This window comes from Myotis daubentonii, chromosome 1 (assembly GCF_963259705.1).
Source record: "Myotis daubentonii chromosome 1, mMyoDau2.1, whole genome shotgun sequence".
In the NCBI taxonomy this organism is placed as follows: Eukaryota; Metazoa; Chordata; class Mammalia; order Chiroptera; family Vespertilionidae; genus Myotis; species Myotis daubentonii.
The window spans coordinates 165,944,643-165,959,374 of NC_081840.1; the positions used below are offsets into that span (position 1 = coordinate 165,944,643).

Here is a 14,732-nt window from a genome sequence, read left to right on the forward strand (position 1 = left end):
GTGCCCTAACTGGGAATCAAACCCTCCATCTTTTGGTGCATGGGATGATGCTCTGACCCAACTGAGTTGGAGCCGCCAAGGCCATCCAAATTTTAAATGTTGAGAGCTGTTCATTTGCTTCCACTTCTTTTTTCAAAATACCAAACAAAGATGTATGGCCCCCCTGCCCGTTTGCTGTCTGTGGTCTGTAGGAAGAAATGGGTTAGCTGGGCCCTAGCGTCCTGGGAGTGCTACATGAGGATTGTCCTGGAAGAGGTGGCTCTCACCCCATGCCTCCCCTTTCCCTGCTCGCGGTGCTGGGAGACAGTTACAGATCAGAGCGGTGGCCCGCAGGCTTGTAAGAGCTGCGCGGGTGCGGGCTGTGGTTGATGACAGTGTTGGCAGGCAATTAGGCTCCAATGAGTGCTTGGAGTTGGGTCCTGTGCCCCCTCCTCCTAGGAGGCCACTCTGACCCACTGTAAGGGGGTGGTGAACGGTGAGTGGTGCCATGCCTAGGTGCCCAGCAGGGAGGTGCTGCCACTCTGCCCTTGCACCCCTCCTCCCTTGTGGTGGGTCCCTTAGGACAGCCATTCTCAGCCGGTGTGCCACGGGGATTTTTAAAACACGCAATACTTCACTATCTAGTCAGGGTCTTTGACCACTTTTCCCTCAGATTGGATTGTCAACATGTGAATGATTCAAAATTACACTTTTTTTGCCAGCTCAGCAAAAAATATATTTTTGGGTATGGCGCAGAATTTTAGTGATTGGTTTATGTGTGCCAGATATGACAAAGGTTGAAAATCGTTACCTTAAGAGATGAGGGAGGGCTTGGCAGGAGCACTGAGTGTCCAGGAGGTGACAAAGATACCAGTGGATCTAGCAGGTGCAGAGAGGCCACACTGAGAAATTTATGAGGGGTCCTGACAAAGAAAGGAATTTGTCTGCTGATTTAGGGTTAGGATCAGGAAGTAGAGGCACTGACAGTTTTTAGCCTAGGAACTACCCTCGCATCGGCAAATGCTCACAACTTAGTACTTGAGGTTTGCTTTTCAAAACTGGAAACATGTCTTAATGTCCATATGTAGGAAAATGACCAATTATAAAACATCCATACACTTGAAGAATATGTGACTAATAAAAGGGAGGTTTGTGAAATAGAGTTCTTAGTAATGTGGAAAAAATGCTTGTATGTGTGTGTGTGTGTGTGTGTGTAAAGGGTGTAGCTACACGTGGCATATTACTCAGCCACTAAAACATGCACACACAGGGCAGTGGCCCTGGGGAGCCTGCCAGGACAGCCTTCTGAAACTCTGCATCACACGTCAGCCCCAGGTTTACCCACGCCTGCGCTTCACAGAGGAAGGGACTGTCAGATCGGGTTACGAGCACCCATTTGTTCAGGTAACTGTCCCCTGTCAGCAGCTGCGTTTCTGGTTGCTGCTGACTCCTGTGACTCAGGGAAGGCACTGCCTCGGTTATCCTGGTGGGGGGAGGCAAGGGCAGGTGTAGAAGAGGGGAAGCAGGGTTTATCAGGTACTAGACCAGTGATGGCGAACCTACAACACGCGTGTCAGAGGTGACACGTGAACTCATTTTTTTGGTTGATTTTTGTTAAATGGCATTTAAATATATAAAATAAATATCAAAAATATAAATCTTTGTTTTACTATGGTTGCAAATATCAAAACATTTCTATATGTGACATGGCACCAGAGTTAAGTCAGGGTTTTTCAAAATGCTGACACGCCGAGCTCAAAAGGTTCGCCATCACTGTACTAGACTGTGGTATTTTGAAGCTCAATGGTCACTCTGCTGTGTCACTTTCCCCTAACTTCTGCTGAGCACTAGGAGGTGGGAACTGTGGATGAGAGGAGTGGAATGTGAGTCATTAATAACTTCTCTACTTTTCTTACCTGCACGAAGAAGGAAATCATTGTAGGAGAGGCAAGGTGGGGAGTAGGTTGCATTCTAGAACCTTAAAAAAGGGAGTGCAAGGTGAAGGAATCGTCTACTGATGGTTGGCTCCATTGAAATCAGGGACTATTTTGGATTCCTGCAGATACAGGTCTGGAATCAGTTACTCAGGTTAATATTCCCTCCCCATTGTTTACCCTGATTAGGATGGCTCTTGGTATTCTTGGGTTGAGTTGCAATCTACATAGCTTTGTGTATCTCCAAGTACAATTCAACCTTCACTCCTTCACAATTTCTAATTATAGGTATTTGTCTGATGTGCCCCTGCTGGACATGGCAGGGCTGAGCACTGTGAGGCTGAACCCAACAGCTATGGATGGAGGACAAGGTCAGAAGGTGGCCAACCTGCTCTGGTCCTAGCGGGGCAATGCTGACCTTGGGGGAGCCTTAGGAGAAGGGGTTTGCATCTGAGTGTATGGCCACCACGAGGGCAGGGACCTAGCAGCAGGTGTGGCTCTGTTCTGTACATGGCAGTGCTTAAAAACAAACCAGTTAACAAAAACACCATGTGACTAGAAGGGAGGCCTATTTTTAAAGTAGGTATGGTTATAAAATTCAAAGTGAACACTCATAGAAGGATATATTTTTTACAGTAATCTGAGGGTACACCCAGAATTTCTTTCCCTCAGAATTCTTCAGGATTCCTGGGAGTCAGTAAGTGACAAAGTAACTATACAACAGTAAGTGTTGTCTCTCAATTTTACTTGAAAATAGATTATATATATATTTAAAAGATCTATTGTTACATTCAAAGTTTATATACTGGAAGTCTGGTTAAAGCTTTAAAAAATTTTATCTTAAGATAACAGAAGTACAATAAATTATCTTTAAAATTATTTAATTAAAAAAAAATTCCCATATGTGGAATCCAATGAAAAAAATAAGTGTGGGAAGCTGCCTATTGTCTTCACTAGCAGAGAGGTGTGGACAAGGAACCCGGAAGGCTGGTGACCCTTGAAGCCCTGGCAAAGGTCAGAGCTGTGCACCCACTGTTAGTCCAGACAATGGTGGCTGAAGCAATGTCCCCATTCATTATTATGTAAATCCTTGCTGATGGGCTAGTCTGCCTATTACTGGAAATTGCCTGCCTAAGGGCTATGTGTGTATCCCAAACCAATAAAAGGTTGGCGAGGCCTGAGCACCAGTGGAAGTCCTTCCCCTTGAGTTGGACTTGCCCACCTGGCCCCCCAATATTTCCAAATTACTATTTCTTGTCTTGTCTCTTTTATTTGCGTGCAGCCCTCTTCCAGATCCTGAACCCTGAACCACGTGGGACGTGGGGGGAAACAAACAAACACATAAACTTTACACAAATAAGCTGATGAACAAAATCGATCCGGAGACATAGAAGCATGGAACAGACTGTCAAACCTCAGAGGAAAGGCAGGGGAGGGTGGGTGGATGGGAAGAGATAAACCAAAGAACTTGAATGCATGTATGCCTAACCCATGGACACAGACAATAGTGTGGTGACAGCCTGGGGTGGGAGGGGAGAGCGGGCTAGAAGAGAACAATGGGGGGGAAAGGAGACATATGTAATACTTTCAACAATAAAGATTAAAAAAAAAAATCCCAAACCCCAAAGTAAGAGACTTCAAGTATGACCAAGGCTTATACTTTCTTGAGGATCAAAAAATCTAGCTAATTTTCTTACAACCTAATGCTGAAATGAAAAATTCTCTGAATATGTGACCAAAACCAATTAGACACTATGAAGTGTTACACACCACTGAACATGGCTTTAACTCTATGGCTAAGCAGATTAAAATTTGTGGACGAAAGGGGCCACATGCTGACCTGACAAGCTCAGGAGAGGCCTGCATTGCGGTTTTGCAGACCTAAAGTAACCACAAAGGATGGTCTGAAATTAAACCCTAACTAAAAGCAGTTATGGTGGGCAGTTACATCCTAAGCCGAAATCCTCACTGATAAGGTCAACCTTTACTGTAACTGAGCCTGTCCTTTTGCATCTATGATAACATGTCCTTGGGATGTCTGGGTAACTTGTGACTTCCCTTTTTATGGAGCCCCTGGGGCACAACCAGGTGTGCTGGGCCCAGGACAGATACCACAGATTCCTTGTTAATTGTTCCTGCACCCACCTAAGTACGTGTCCATCATTTTACTTTTTATCCTATCACAGAGGTACCCCCCCCCCCCCACTTCGCTTAATCCCACCTCCTTAAATCTGTCACCAATGAATTTCATGTATAAATACGGATGTAACCCTGCCATCCTCTGGAGCACTATCTCAATTCATTGAGGTTCTGCTTCCCGGCATATGTCGACAGTTTGGCTCAAATAAACTCACAAAAATTCTTTACAGGTTTCAATGGTTTTTTTTTACGTTAACAAATTGTACACATGCCTACCAGAAAAATCACGGACCTCTGAGCATGGACAAATTCCAAAAATGTTTTCTGAGGTCTGGGATAAATCACTTCTCACCTGAGCCCCCATTTCCGTGCCTTAACCCCCCGACTTACTCCATTTTGATTCCTTGAAAGCTGCATCGATGAGGCTGCGGACGAGAGAAACCAGGGAAGTCGCTGTGTGAACAGTGCTGCTCATGCATCACTGGGATCCTCTGGTTGCCTTGGGAAGTGGGAGACTCTACACTTCTTACTGGACAAATGTGACACCAGGCAGCAGGAAAGCAAGAGACTGAAGGGACATCAGGGGAATTGAGAGTATCAATGCCTACATGGTCCAAGTTTGGCCCAATTATAATGGGTTCTATTCTATGAGTGAATTGTCATTATACTAAGTTCCTATCTAGTGTTATAAATAGAAGTATATGGTCCATTTTTGACATGCCATTAGATTAGAATCTCTGTAGCCATAGTTAAAAAGTTTTGGTAAAATGTTTGTTTTCTAGGCAAAAACAAAGTGTGGATAAGGAAATAACGAACTTTTAAAAGTCAACTAAGAAGGAAATAATAAAAAATTAGTTAAATTTAGAAAGGAGCATAAATTCTACTCATGACTCATCCCCCCCCCCCCCCCTTCAAATACTGTAGCTGGCCATTCATGACATATAAGAGCAGTTACCCTTGGAAACCTCCAACATCAAAGGGATCTTGCCTGTTTAGTCAAGAATCATAATGACAAGTAGGCCACCACAAGTGGATTTGCTACCATCTGCCTTCATGCAAAACACATCCTATATAATAAAGAGGTAATATGCAAATTAACCCTCATGCCCTCACAAGATGGCTGCCTACGACCAGGCCGGTAGGGGGGTTAGTGAGGGATGACCAAACGACTGAACAAGCAGGCTGCGTGGGGTGACCAGGCCAGCAGGGGGGTTAGTGAGGGACTGAATGACTGAACAAGCAGGCTACATGGGGCAACTGGGCTGGCAGGGGGGTTATGAGGGATGACCAAATGACTGAACAAGCAGGCTGTGTGGGGTGACCAGGCTGGCAGGGGGTGGGAGGTGCTATGAGGGGTGACCAGGCCAGCAGGGGGGGGCAGTTAAGGGTGACCAAGCTGGAAGAGGGGGGCAGTCGGGGGCAACCAGGCCAGCAGGAGGGGGGGGCAGTAAGAGGCGACCAGGCTGATGTGGGGAGCAGTTAGGGACAACCAGGCCGGCAAGGGTGGCAGAGTGCAGTTGGGGGCGACTAGGTCCACAGGGAGGGAGCAGTTGGGGCGACCTGGCTAGCAGCGGGGGGCAGTTAGGGGTGACCAGGCCGGCAGTGGGGCGAGCAATTAGGAACCAGTGGTCCAGGACTGTGTGATGGGAACGGGCCTAAACCGGCAGTTGGACATCCCCCAAGGGGTCCCAGACTGGAGAGGGTTCAGGCTGGGCTGAGAGGCCGCCCCCCCCCCCCCTCCAGGTCACAAATTTTGTGCACCGGGCTTCTAGTACCATTTATATTTAAGAAAAAGACATATACCAGGTACATGAACAGGTATGTATATGTAAAGGTATATTTTATATATACTGATAAGTAATTGGGCAGCAAGGAAAATGGGAAGGGGGATTTTGTTTCTATATTGAGAAAAAAACTCATAGTATTATAGCCTCATTTATATTGACTTAGTAACAATAAAATTTAAGATTACTGAGCTACTTACTGTTCTTCCCACTTGACATATGAAGAGACAGGAAAAGGAAGTACTAGTAGGGACCTACATTCAAGGCCTGCTTCTGTAGACCTGGCCGCCTTAGTCTCTGGGGGAAGGAAACAAGGGGTTACATTCTGCATTGACAACAGGGTGCTCCTCAAACTATTAATAGACTCTCTGTCTCCCATTTGGCTATTCTTTGAGTTCCTTTAGCTGGGAATCCTGCAGGGGGGACAGGGGAGTGTAGGTTAGGCCATAAGGTATCACAGTTCCATCCAACTTTACCTTCAACCTCTAGGTTTCAATAGTCACAAAAACCCTGGGAAGTAGGGATCATTATACTCATCATATAATGATGGGATCATTAAACTCATCATATTAATTCCCTACAGGCCCGGAGAGTAAGGAATCTGGTGATGAACAGAACCAGGGTGGGATACGCATCAGACAGGATCCAAAGACCTTACTCTGCACTTATCACACATTAAAATGTTTAGTACATCTTAGACACACCTATAAAACATGTATCTATGAAGCTTCACAATATATAATTATGCATGTATGTATGTAAAATAAGAGCTCTCATCTTTGGAAAAAAAAAATCCTCACGTTTCCTGGCTACAGCTATGAAGACTCATCCCTAAAATCACTAGGTGCTTTTTAATAGACACTTGTATAATTCAAATGTTATGTCTTCCTAGAGTTAAGAAGTGGCCTGTAAGCTTACTGATTCTATTAACAGCTGGATATAAAAGGTAATGCTCACCAAGGTAATACACATCTTCACCCCTTATGTTCAGCAGAATTAGATAATAAACCTTCTAATGATACCAAAGGGTATTTCTTTTTTAAATGTTCACATGCAGGGTTTCTCAGAACACTTCACACGAATGCTTACATCCGAGAGCTGCATTCTATTCCATCCAAGAGGAAATCGTTCTAGAACTGAAGAGTTTTGTTCCACATCGCCATTGCTATCAGTATGCTCAAAACGTGTTTTAGCAAGGGCAACACTGGATTGTGGGCCAGTATTTAGTCAATTTTGCTTTGAGTACAATGGGGTTGCTGTTTGGGGGAGGGTTAACAGGATTCCAAGGAGCTAATGTCGCGGGGAGAGAGGGTGGGAACACATTCTAGTGCATTTCACTCACCCATCTTCTTCCGGAACTCTCATTTCTGGTTTTGCTCTTCATCTGTGCTCTAGTCCTGGCACAAGGTGATAATTCAAGCTTTGTGGTGCTGTACCTCCCATTCTCTCCCTTGGAATGCACTCATAGTGGGTAGCAAGCTAGAGGTGGCCTCCATTAAGATAGAGGTAAGGGTAGTACTGTCTGTGGGCTCCTACCCACTGTCATGGCATAGCAGCACATCACGTGTGGTGGACTTGTCACCATAAGGGCACAGGCTTCTGGTCTCTTGTAGAACAGCTGCTGATTTGAACTGCATGTTGTTTTGCTGGAGAGGAGTTTCTAGCATATCAGCAAACTGATTGCTGGCACAGCTGACAGAGAATGGCATCTCTCAAATCTATGACTTGTGGATGCCTCTGTTCTGAGGTTTTCTGTATAATGGGGAAGGATCCTGCCTTCAAAAAAAAAAATCTCTGAAGTCAGACAATGATCTAAATCTCAGTTTCAGTAGCAATCTATGTAGAATTTTTTTAGGCAGTATGGAAGTTTCATGGAAATCGGAATTCATTCAACAAATATTTATTGAGCACCAACAATTGAGTAAAGCACTGTTCTAGGAGATGGAAATAGAAGTAAATTACACAAACAAACCAAATGATGCCGCCATTATGGTTTGATATACAATTTATTTATTTAGTTATTAATATGGACAGTCTTTACATTACAGATGTCTTTCAAAACTATCATAAAATATAGTTAACTATCCAGTCCAGAAGAAGATAGTAAACAAGATCCTTCTTGCAGTAAGTGTACATACAGCAGTCCCTTTCTTGGGTATCAAGAGAATAATTAGTCAAAGGGTTCTTTACCTCCACTGGGGTTTTAACTTTCTTGAATTATAGCTGTTTCAGAGTCCAAAGTCCAACTTTGATCGCCTAGAGATGTACACCATCTCATGTGGGGGAAGGAGCCTCTACCCTGGCTGCCCATCTGTCCTGCAGTCCTTCCACAATGCAGCCTATTCTACCTCTCAGCCACTGTTCGTCAAACTTGGGCACAGGGAGAAGGCAGGTATGTCACAGGGATGCTTTGATTAACTTACAAAGACTGTTTCAAAGCTCTAAAAATCCATTTGGTGGTGGTAGTGGCAGTGAAGAGTACATTATGGTTCTCCAAGGAGGTCTTCTCCTTTCCTGGGTCCTGGAGCTGTCACCTTTTCTGAGAGAGCCTTTAAAATCTGCAGTTCCCTGTAAGAAGTGGAGGTGGGGACTCTAACAGCTACTGGTATGAGACCATCTGCAGGATGAACTGTACTGGCTATATGGCTTTATAACCTGTTTCCTTTCTTTAATCTAGACAAAGATTTCTTAATGTTTTCCTATGTCCTGCTAGTTCTAATATGATTTTAAAAGACTCTGAGAGGAAACCTCTTGCTTTTGAGCTAAATGATGAAAAACAGGGAAAAATATCCAGTCTCCAATGAGCTATATTTGTTTCCTTAGTTGAAAACAAATGCCAAAGTGACTTTTATAGATAAGTGTTGGACAACCCTGATTAGTTGAAGAAAAAGTTCTAAGGTGAAACTGTATATATATAAGAATCTAAAATACAGCCAAAAATCCAAGATGTACTAGTGTAAAAGGGAGTCTTCAACCCCGTAGTTTCATACTGAAAACCACAAATGTTTTCAACATCAGGTTATTGATGACAGCCAATTAAACATGAAATTAAAAACCCCAGGAAGTTCTGCCAAGTTTGTGGCAGTTTCAAGAGTCTACATAGTTAGGAAGAAGGAGAAACCATAGTGTAAAGAGTAAGAGCATTGGATTTTATTTAACTCTAGGTACCAGGAGTTTGACATTAGTAGGTAAGACTAATGAATGAACAGCCATACAGTTTTTTGGTCACTGTGCTTACCAAGCACCAAAAAATGGAGCTATTTTTACTATTCAATATCATCTTTAATAAGCTAGACAGATTCTGCTGCATTCTTGTTTCTTGCTAATTTACCAGTACATTATTATGTAGTTTACCAAGTGTGAGGAGCAAGTCATTATGTAGTACCAAGTTAACATCATCATAGGACTACAACATGCACATTCTACTTAATGTAGCTCAAGCAACAGGAATACAAAAGAACAGTTATGGGTGGAGACTTGTTTTTGACAATTTCATGTTCACACTAACTGGGTTTAGAAATCTTATTAGGCAGGTACCTACAGAGTTCTTCAATTGGTATTGAAACATTACACGCATGCACAAGTGATATGGAAGAGAATGAAGCAGAAGAGGCACCTGGATGGAGGACAAAGGGGAAACCAGAGATGGGATGATGCCATGTATCAGGGAGGGGCAGTTCTCAGCTCTCCACAGTAAGTCTCTGCTCTGTGAGAGAGGCCTGTTGGGCAACACTTTTGTTCTCATGACTGCGAAGTTTGGATACAACATCTAGAAAGGCCAAATCCTGTACTTCCTTGTGTAGAGATTCTGGAAGACAAAAATCAAAAAGCAGACACATATATCCAAAATGTTTATTTGGATGATACCATAAAACTAGGAAAAAGACATAACAGTAGCCTAGAAAGGTCATCTTTAGAGATGTGTTATAATAATAAATAAATAAAATCAGAGAACCTTTACTTGCCACATTAATATAAAGATAAATCAGATGTCAAGTTTTTCGGTCTAAGGGTGATTAGGGTAATGAGATAATTAAACAGAGCTCATTGTGTGATCTCAAGGTTTTAGTTATATAGTTCAAATATGAAGGTTAGTGACTTAGATCTGTTTCAACTTAATTTTGTGGCAAATAAAAAAGGTTATACTTTACATCCATTCAACAAATTTCTGTGACACTAGGCTCCCTTTTAGATTTCTTTTCTGGCTTTTCTTGCTCTATTTAACCTCAATTACAGAAAAATACAGGACTTGTAAGACTCTGAGAACTACTATATGGAAAGACTGAGATCCAGTAAGTTTAAAGCAATCAGCATTCCTCAAACTGATGGTTTACTTTAATGAGATGGTGGAATAAAACTAGAACCAATGTTTTTAGTTAAAATAGAAAAATCCATTATAAAATTCACACAGATTCTCAAGGGACTGAATATCCAGAACAAGCTTAAAAAAAAAGAGTTGAAGGTCTCACACTTCCTAATTTCAAAACTTACTAAAAAGTTTATTAAACAGTATAGTACTGGTTTAAAGACAGATATATAGACCAACAGAATAGAACAGAGAGCCAAGAAATAAAACCTCATATAGGTAGTCAAATGATTTTTTTGACATGGGTGTCAATACCATTCAATGAGTAAATTGGACTTTATCAAAATTTAAAACTTCTGTGTATTCATTGAATATCCTGTTCCATGCCTTCACATGCAGTCTGTGTGTCTTTTATCTAAAGTGAGTCTCTTGTAAGCAGTAAGTATACTGAGTCATGTTTTTTAATTCATTCTGTCACTCTGTGTCTTTTGATTGGATCAGTTAATTCATTTACACTTAGAGTAATTATTAATAGGTATGTGCTTATTGCCATTTTGTTCATTACTTTTGTTGTTCTCCAGTGTTCTATCTTCTTGATTTTTTTGCTTTTGATTTGATTTTCTTTAGTGTTTTGATTGAATTCCTTTCTCTTCCTTTTTTGTGTGTTTTAGGTTTGTGGTTACCAGGAGTTCCATACATATCCACCCATATCCATAGCAGTCTACTTTCAGCTCATAGGCACTTAAGTTCAATTAAATTTTAAAAATACTACCTTTTTATGCTTCCCTGAACTCTGTTTTTGACATGTTTTCTATCTTTGTGTTTTGTGTAACTCTTAATTATTGTACTTACATTTATGTTTACTATTATCTTTAAACCTTCCGATTAGTTTTTTAAGTGGTTGATTAACTATGATTATTTTATACTACAGGCCTTAGGCCTGGCCAGTGATCAGGGCCAACTGGGGCCTTCTGGCTGATGGCCAGGGCCTTCCTTCCAGCTGCTGACTGGGGACTTCTTTTGTTCTGCGTCACCCCCTGGTGGTCAGCGCACGTTATAGCGAGCAATTGAATTCCTGGTCTCCTGGTCGAACTCCCAAGGGGATACTTTGCATATTAGCCTTTTATATATATATATATATATATATATATATATATATATATATATATATTTGCCTTTATCATTGATTTGTGTATTTTTTTTCTTTCCTGTATTTTCTTATATCTGGTTATGGACTTTTCTGCATAAAGAAGACCCCCCCCCCCCCACACACACACACACACACACCTTGCCGAGACCGGTTTGGCTCAGTGGATTGAATGTCGGCCTGAGGACTGAGGGGTCCTGGGTTCGATTCCGGTCAAGAGCATGTACCTGGGTTGCGGGCACATCCCCAGTGGGAGATGTGTGTGAGGCAGCTGATTGATGCTTCTAATTCTCTATCTCTCTCCCTTCCTCTCTGTGGAAAATCAATGAAATGTATTAAAAAAAAAAAAAAAAAAAAAAAGAAGACCCCTCAACATTTCCTGTAAAGCTAGGTTAGTGGTTGTGAACTCCTTTACTTTTTGCTTGTCTGGAAACTCTTTATGTCTCCTATTCTGAATGATAACCTTGCTGGATATAATATTTTAGGTTGTAGATTCTTTTCTTTTAGTACTTTGAATATCTCCTGCCACTCCCTTCTAGCCTGTAAATTTGTTTCTGAGAAATCAGCTGACAGCCTTATGTGGTTCCCCTTGTATGTAACTTGTTTAATTCTTGCTGTCTTTAAGATTATCTCTTTATCCTTAACTTTTCCCATTTTAATTACAATGTCTTGATCTGAGTCTCTCTAATTCATCTTGTTTGCAACTCTCTGTGGTTCCTGGATGTCTGTTTCCTTTCCCAGGTTAGGAAAGTTTTCAGAAATTATTTCTTCAAATACTCTTTCTGCTCCTTTCTCTCTCCTTTCTCCTTCTGGAATCTCTCCAATGTGAATGTTAGGATGCTTGATGTTATCCCAACAATCTCTTATACTATACTAGAGGCCTGGTGCATAAAATATGTTCATGGATAGGGTCCCTAGCCCTGGCTGGCAATTAGGGCCTTCTGGCTGCTGGTCAGAGACTTCCTTCATTCCACACCACCCCTGGTGGTCAGCGCAAGTCATAGTGAGTGATTGAACTCCTAGTCGAACTCCTGAGGGGACACTATGCCTATTAGCTTTTTATATATATAGATTTTTTAAAGTTCTTTTTTTCATTTTGTTGTTCTGATGGGTGATTTCCACATCACTAACCTGTTCTTATTTATTAACCAATCTGCTGTCAATTCCTTCTAATGTATTCTTCATTTCAGTTTTTGTATTCTTCATCTCTGATTGGTTCTTTATTACATTTTCTCTCTCTTCTGAAGTGCTCTCTGAGTGTTTTTTTAATTGTACTCTCAAGTTTGTTGAGCATCCTCATGACTGTTTCTTTGAATTGTTCATTAAGCAAATTACTTACCTCAATTTCACTAGGGTTTTTATAGTTTTTTCTTGTTCCTCCATTTGGGGCATGTTCTTCTGTCTCCTCATTTTGTTTTGACTTTCTGTTTCTTCCTATGAGTTTGATGTCTCTCTCAGCCTTGAAAGAGTAGTCTCTGTGTAGACTGTGTTGGATAGTTTTGGCAGACTGATTGTAGCTGGGAGGAGTGTGTGGGTTGCAGGTGGGAAGCCTGATGTAACCGGGGCAGGTTGGGTCACTCTTGATGTGCCCTATTCCTTTAACTATCTGATCAAAACAGGGTATGTGTAGGCTTTTTTGCATGCATTTTAACACCCCAGTAGTCCATCCCCTGACCAGGCAATAAAACTCCTCATGCACTCAACTCTGCCTGCATGCCCTGTTGCTTTAAGTGGCCAGAACAGAGTCTGGGCAGGATAACTCTGTATCTCAACACCTTATTAGCTCTGCCCTTCCTCCAGATGGGGATTCTGGTCAAGATGGCAGTGTAGGTAAGCCCAGTACAAGTAGCAATCATCTTCAGATCGCTTTGTACCTCGTGTTGAGTGGCCCCAGGAAGAACACAGGCAATGGCTCACCTTGGCCTGAACCCACTGGGAGGCCCCAGAGCCAACACACCCAGTGGACAGCTTCAGACAATGTCAAAGCATCACCAACCAACCACCTCCACAAGTGACACACTCAGAGGGCACCAGAGCCCTACTAATGCAAGTCTTGCTCTGTGGGGTGAGCTCCTGCACAGCTAATTCTCTATGGTGCTTACAGCCAGTCCTTGCAGGTGATCAGTCTGGTGGTAAGTCCCTCCCATTGACATGACAACAGCATCATGGCTCAACTACAACAGGAGAGTGTACACAGCCCACAGAGGAGGGCGCATTTGGAGTGCCCAGAACCAGTGAACCGGGAGGCTGTGCCATTGGACCCTACAGGATACCTACTATAAATCCCAGGAGACAAAGCAGCTCTACCTAATATATAGAAATAAATATAGGGAGACTGTCTAAATGAGGAGACAAAGAAACATGTCCCAAATGAAAGAAAAGAACAAAACTCCAGAAAAAGAACTAAACAAAATGGAGACAAGCAATCTACTAGATGCAGAGTTCAAAACACTGGTTATAAGGATGCTCAACAAACTTAGGGGAAGAGTGGATGAAGTTAAAACTTCAACACCATAAAAAAGAACCAGTCAGAAATAAAGGATACACTACTTGAAAGGAAGAATAATTTATAGGGAATCAACAGTAATGTAGATGAAGTCGAGAATCAAAACAGCAATTTGGAATATAAGGAAGAAAAAACACCCAATCAGAACAGCAAGAAAGAATACAAAAATAAGAGAAGAGTGTAAGGAGCCTCTGGGACAACATTCACATCATGGGGGTGCCAGAAGGAGAAGAGAGAAAGCAAGAAAGTGAAAACCTACTTTAACCAGTTAACTGCCATGCTTCCAAAATAGAAACCACCCCCACACCCCCACACACCACGATATTTTCTTTCTTTTTTTTTTTTTTAAAATATATATTTTATTGTTTTGTTTTGTTGTTTTTTTACAGAGGGGAAGGGAGAGGGATAGATAGTTAGAAACATAGATCAGCTGCCTCCTGTACACCCCCTACTGGGGATGTGCCCTCAACCAAGGTACATGCCCTTGACCAGAATCGAACCTGGGACCCTTGAGTCTGCAGGCTGACGCTCTATCCACTGAGCCAAACCAGTTAGGGCATGATATTTTCAATTTAAATTTTAAAAATCAATTTGCAATGAATATTATAAAAATAATTACTCAGAATTCGGGTGTTCTTGAATATTTTCAGCTGAAAATTCTCATGAAAAACTATTTTAAAGTTGGTCAGGGCTGCCACTTAGGGAAAACTTTTTTTTTTTTTTTTTTTTTTTACAGACGTGTGTGGCATGTGGAGGTCTGTGGCTTGCATCTACGTTTAGAATCAACAGGTAACAAGCTCCCCAGACAAGAAAAAGCTAAAGGAGCTCAACACCAAACTGGTATCACATGAAATGTTAAAGGGTCTTTTTTAAGAAGAAAAAGAAAAAATTAAGATAAAAGATGAGTAAAATGGCAATGAATACATATCTATCAACA

General features: G+C 41.9%; 1 protein-coding gene across 7 annotated transcripts in view; it reads right to left on the reverse strand.

The window, feature by feature from the left end:
* Positions 1-790: 790 nt before the first annotated feature.
* Positions 791-14,732, reverse strand: part of RAP1GDS1 (Rap1 GTPase-GDP dissociation stimulator 1) — a 144,412-nt gene continuing 130,470 nt past the window's right edge. For 6 of the 7 annotated variants that reach the window (XM_059665013.1, XM_059665043.1, XM_059665033.1 and 3 more), the window contains one exon: positions 7,824-9,644. In XM_059665013.1, the coding sequence (XP_059520996.1) occupies positions 9,517-9,644 (128 nt within the window). In that variant the 3' untranslated portion in view covers positions 7,824-9,516. Of the gene's footprint in view, positions 903-4,442; positions 4,621-6,036; positions 6,134-7,823; positions 9,645-14,732 lie in introns of those variants that run through there. The other variant, XR_009448690.1, reaches the window with a different exon arrangement.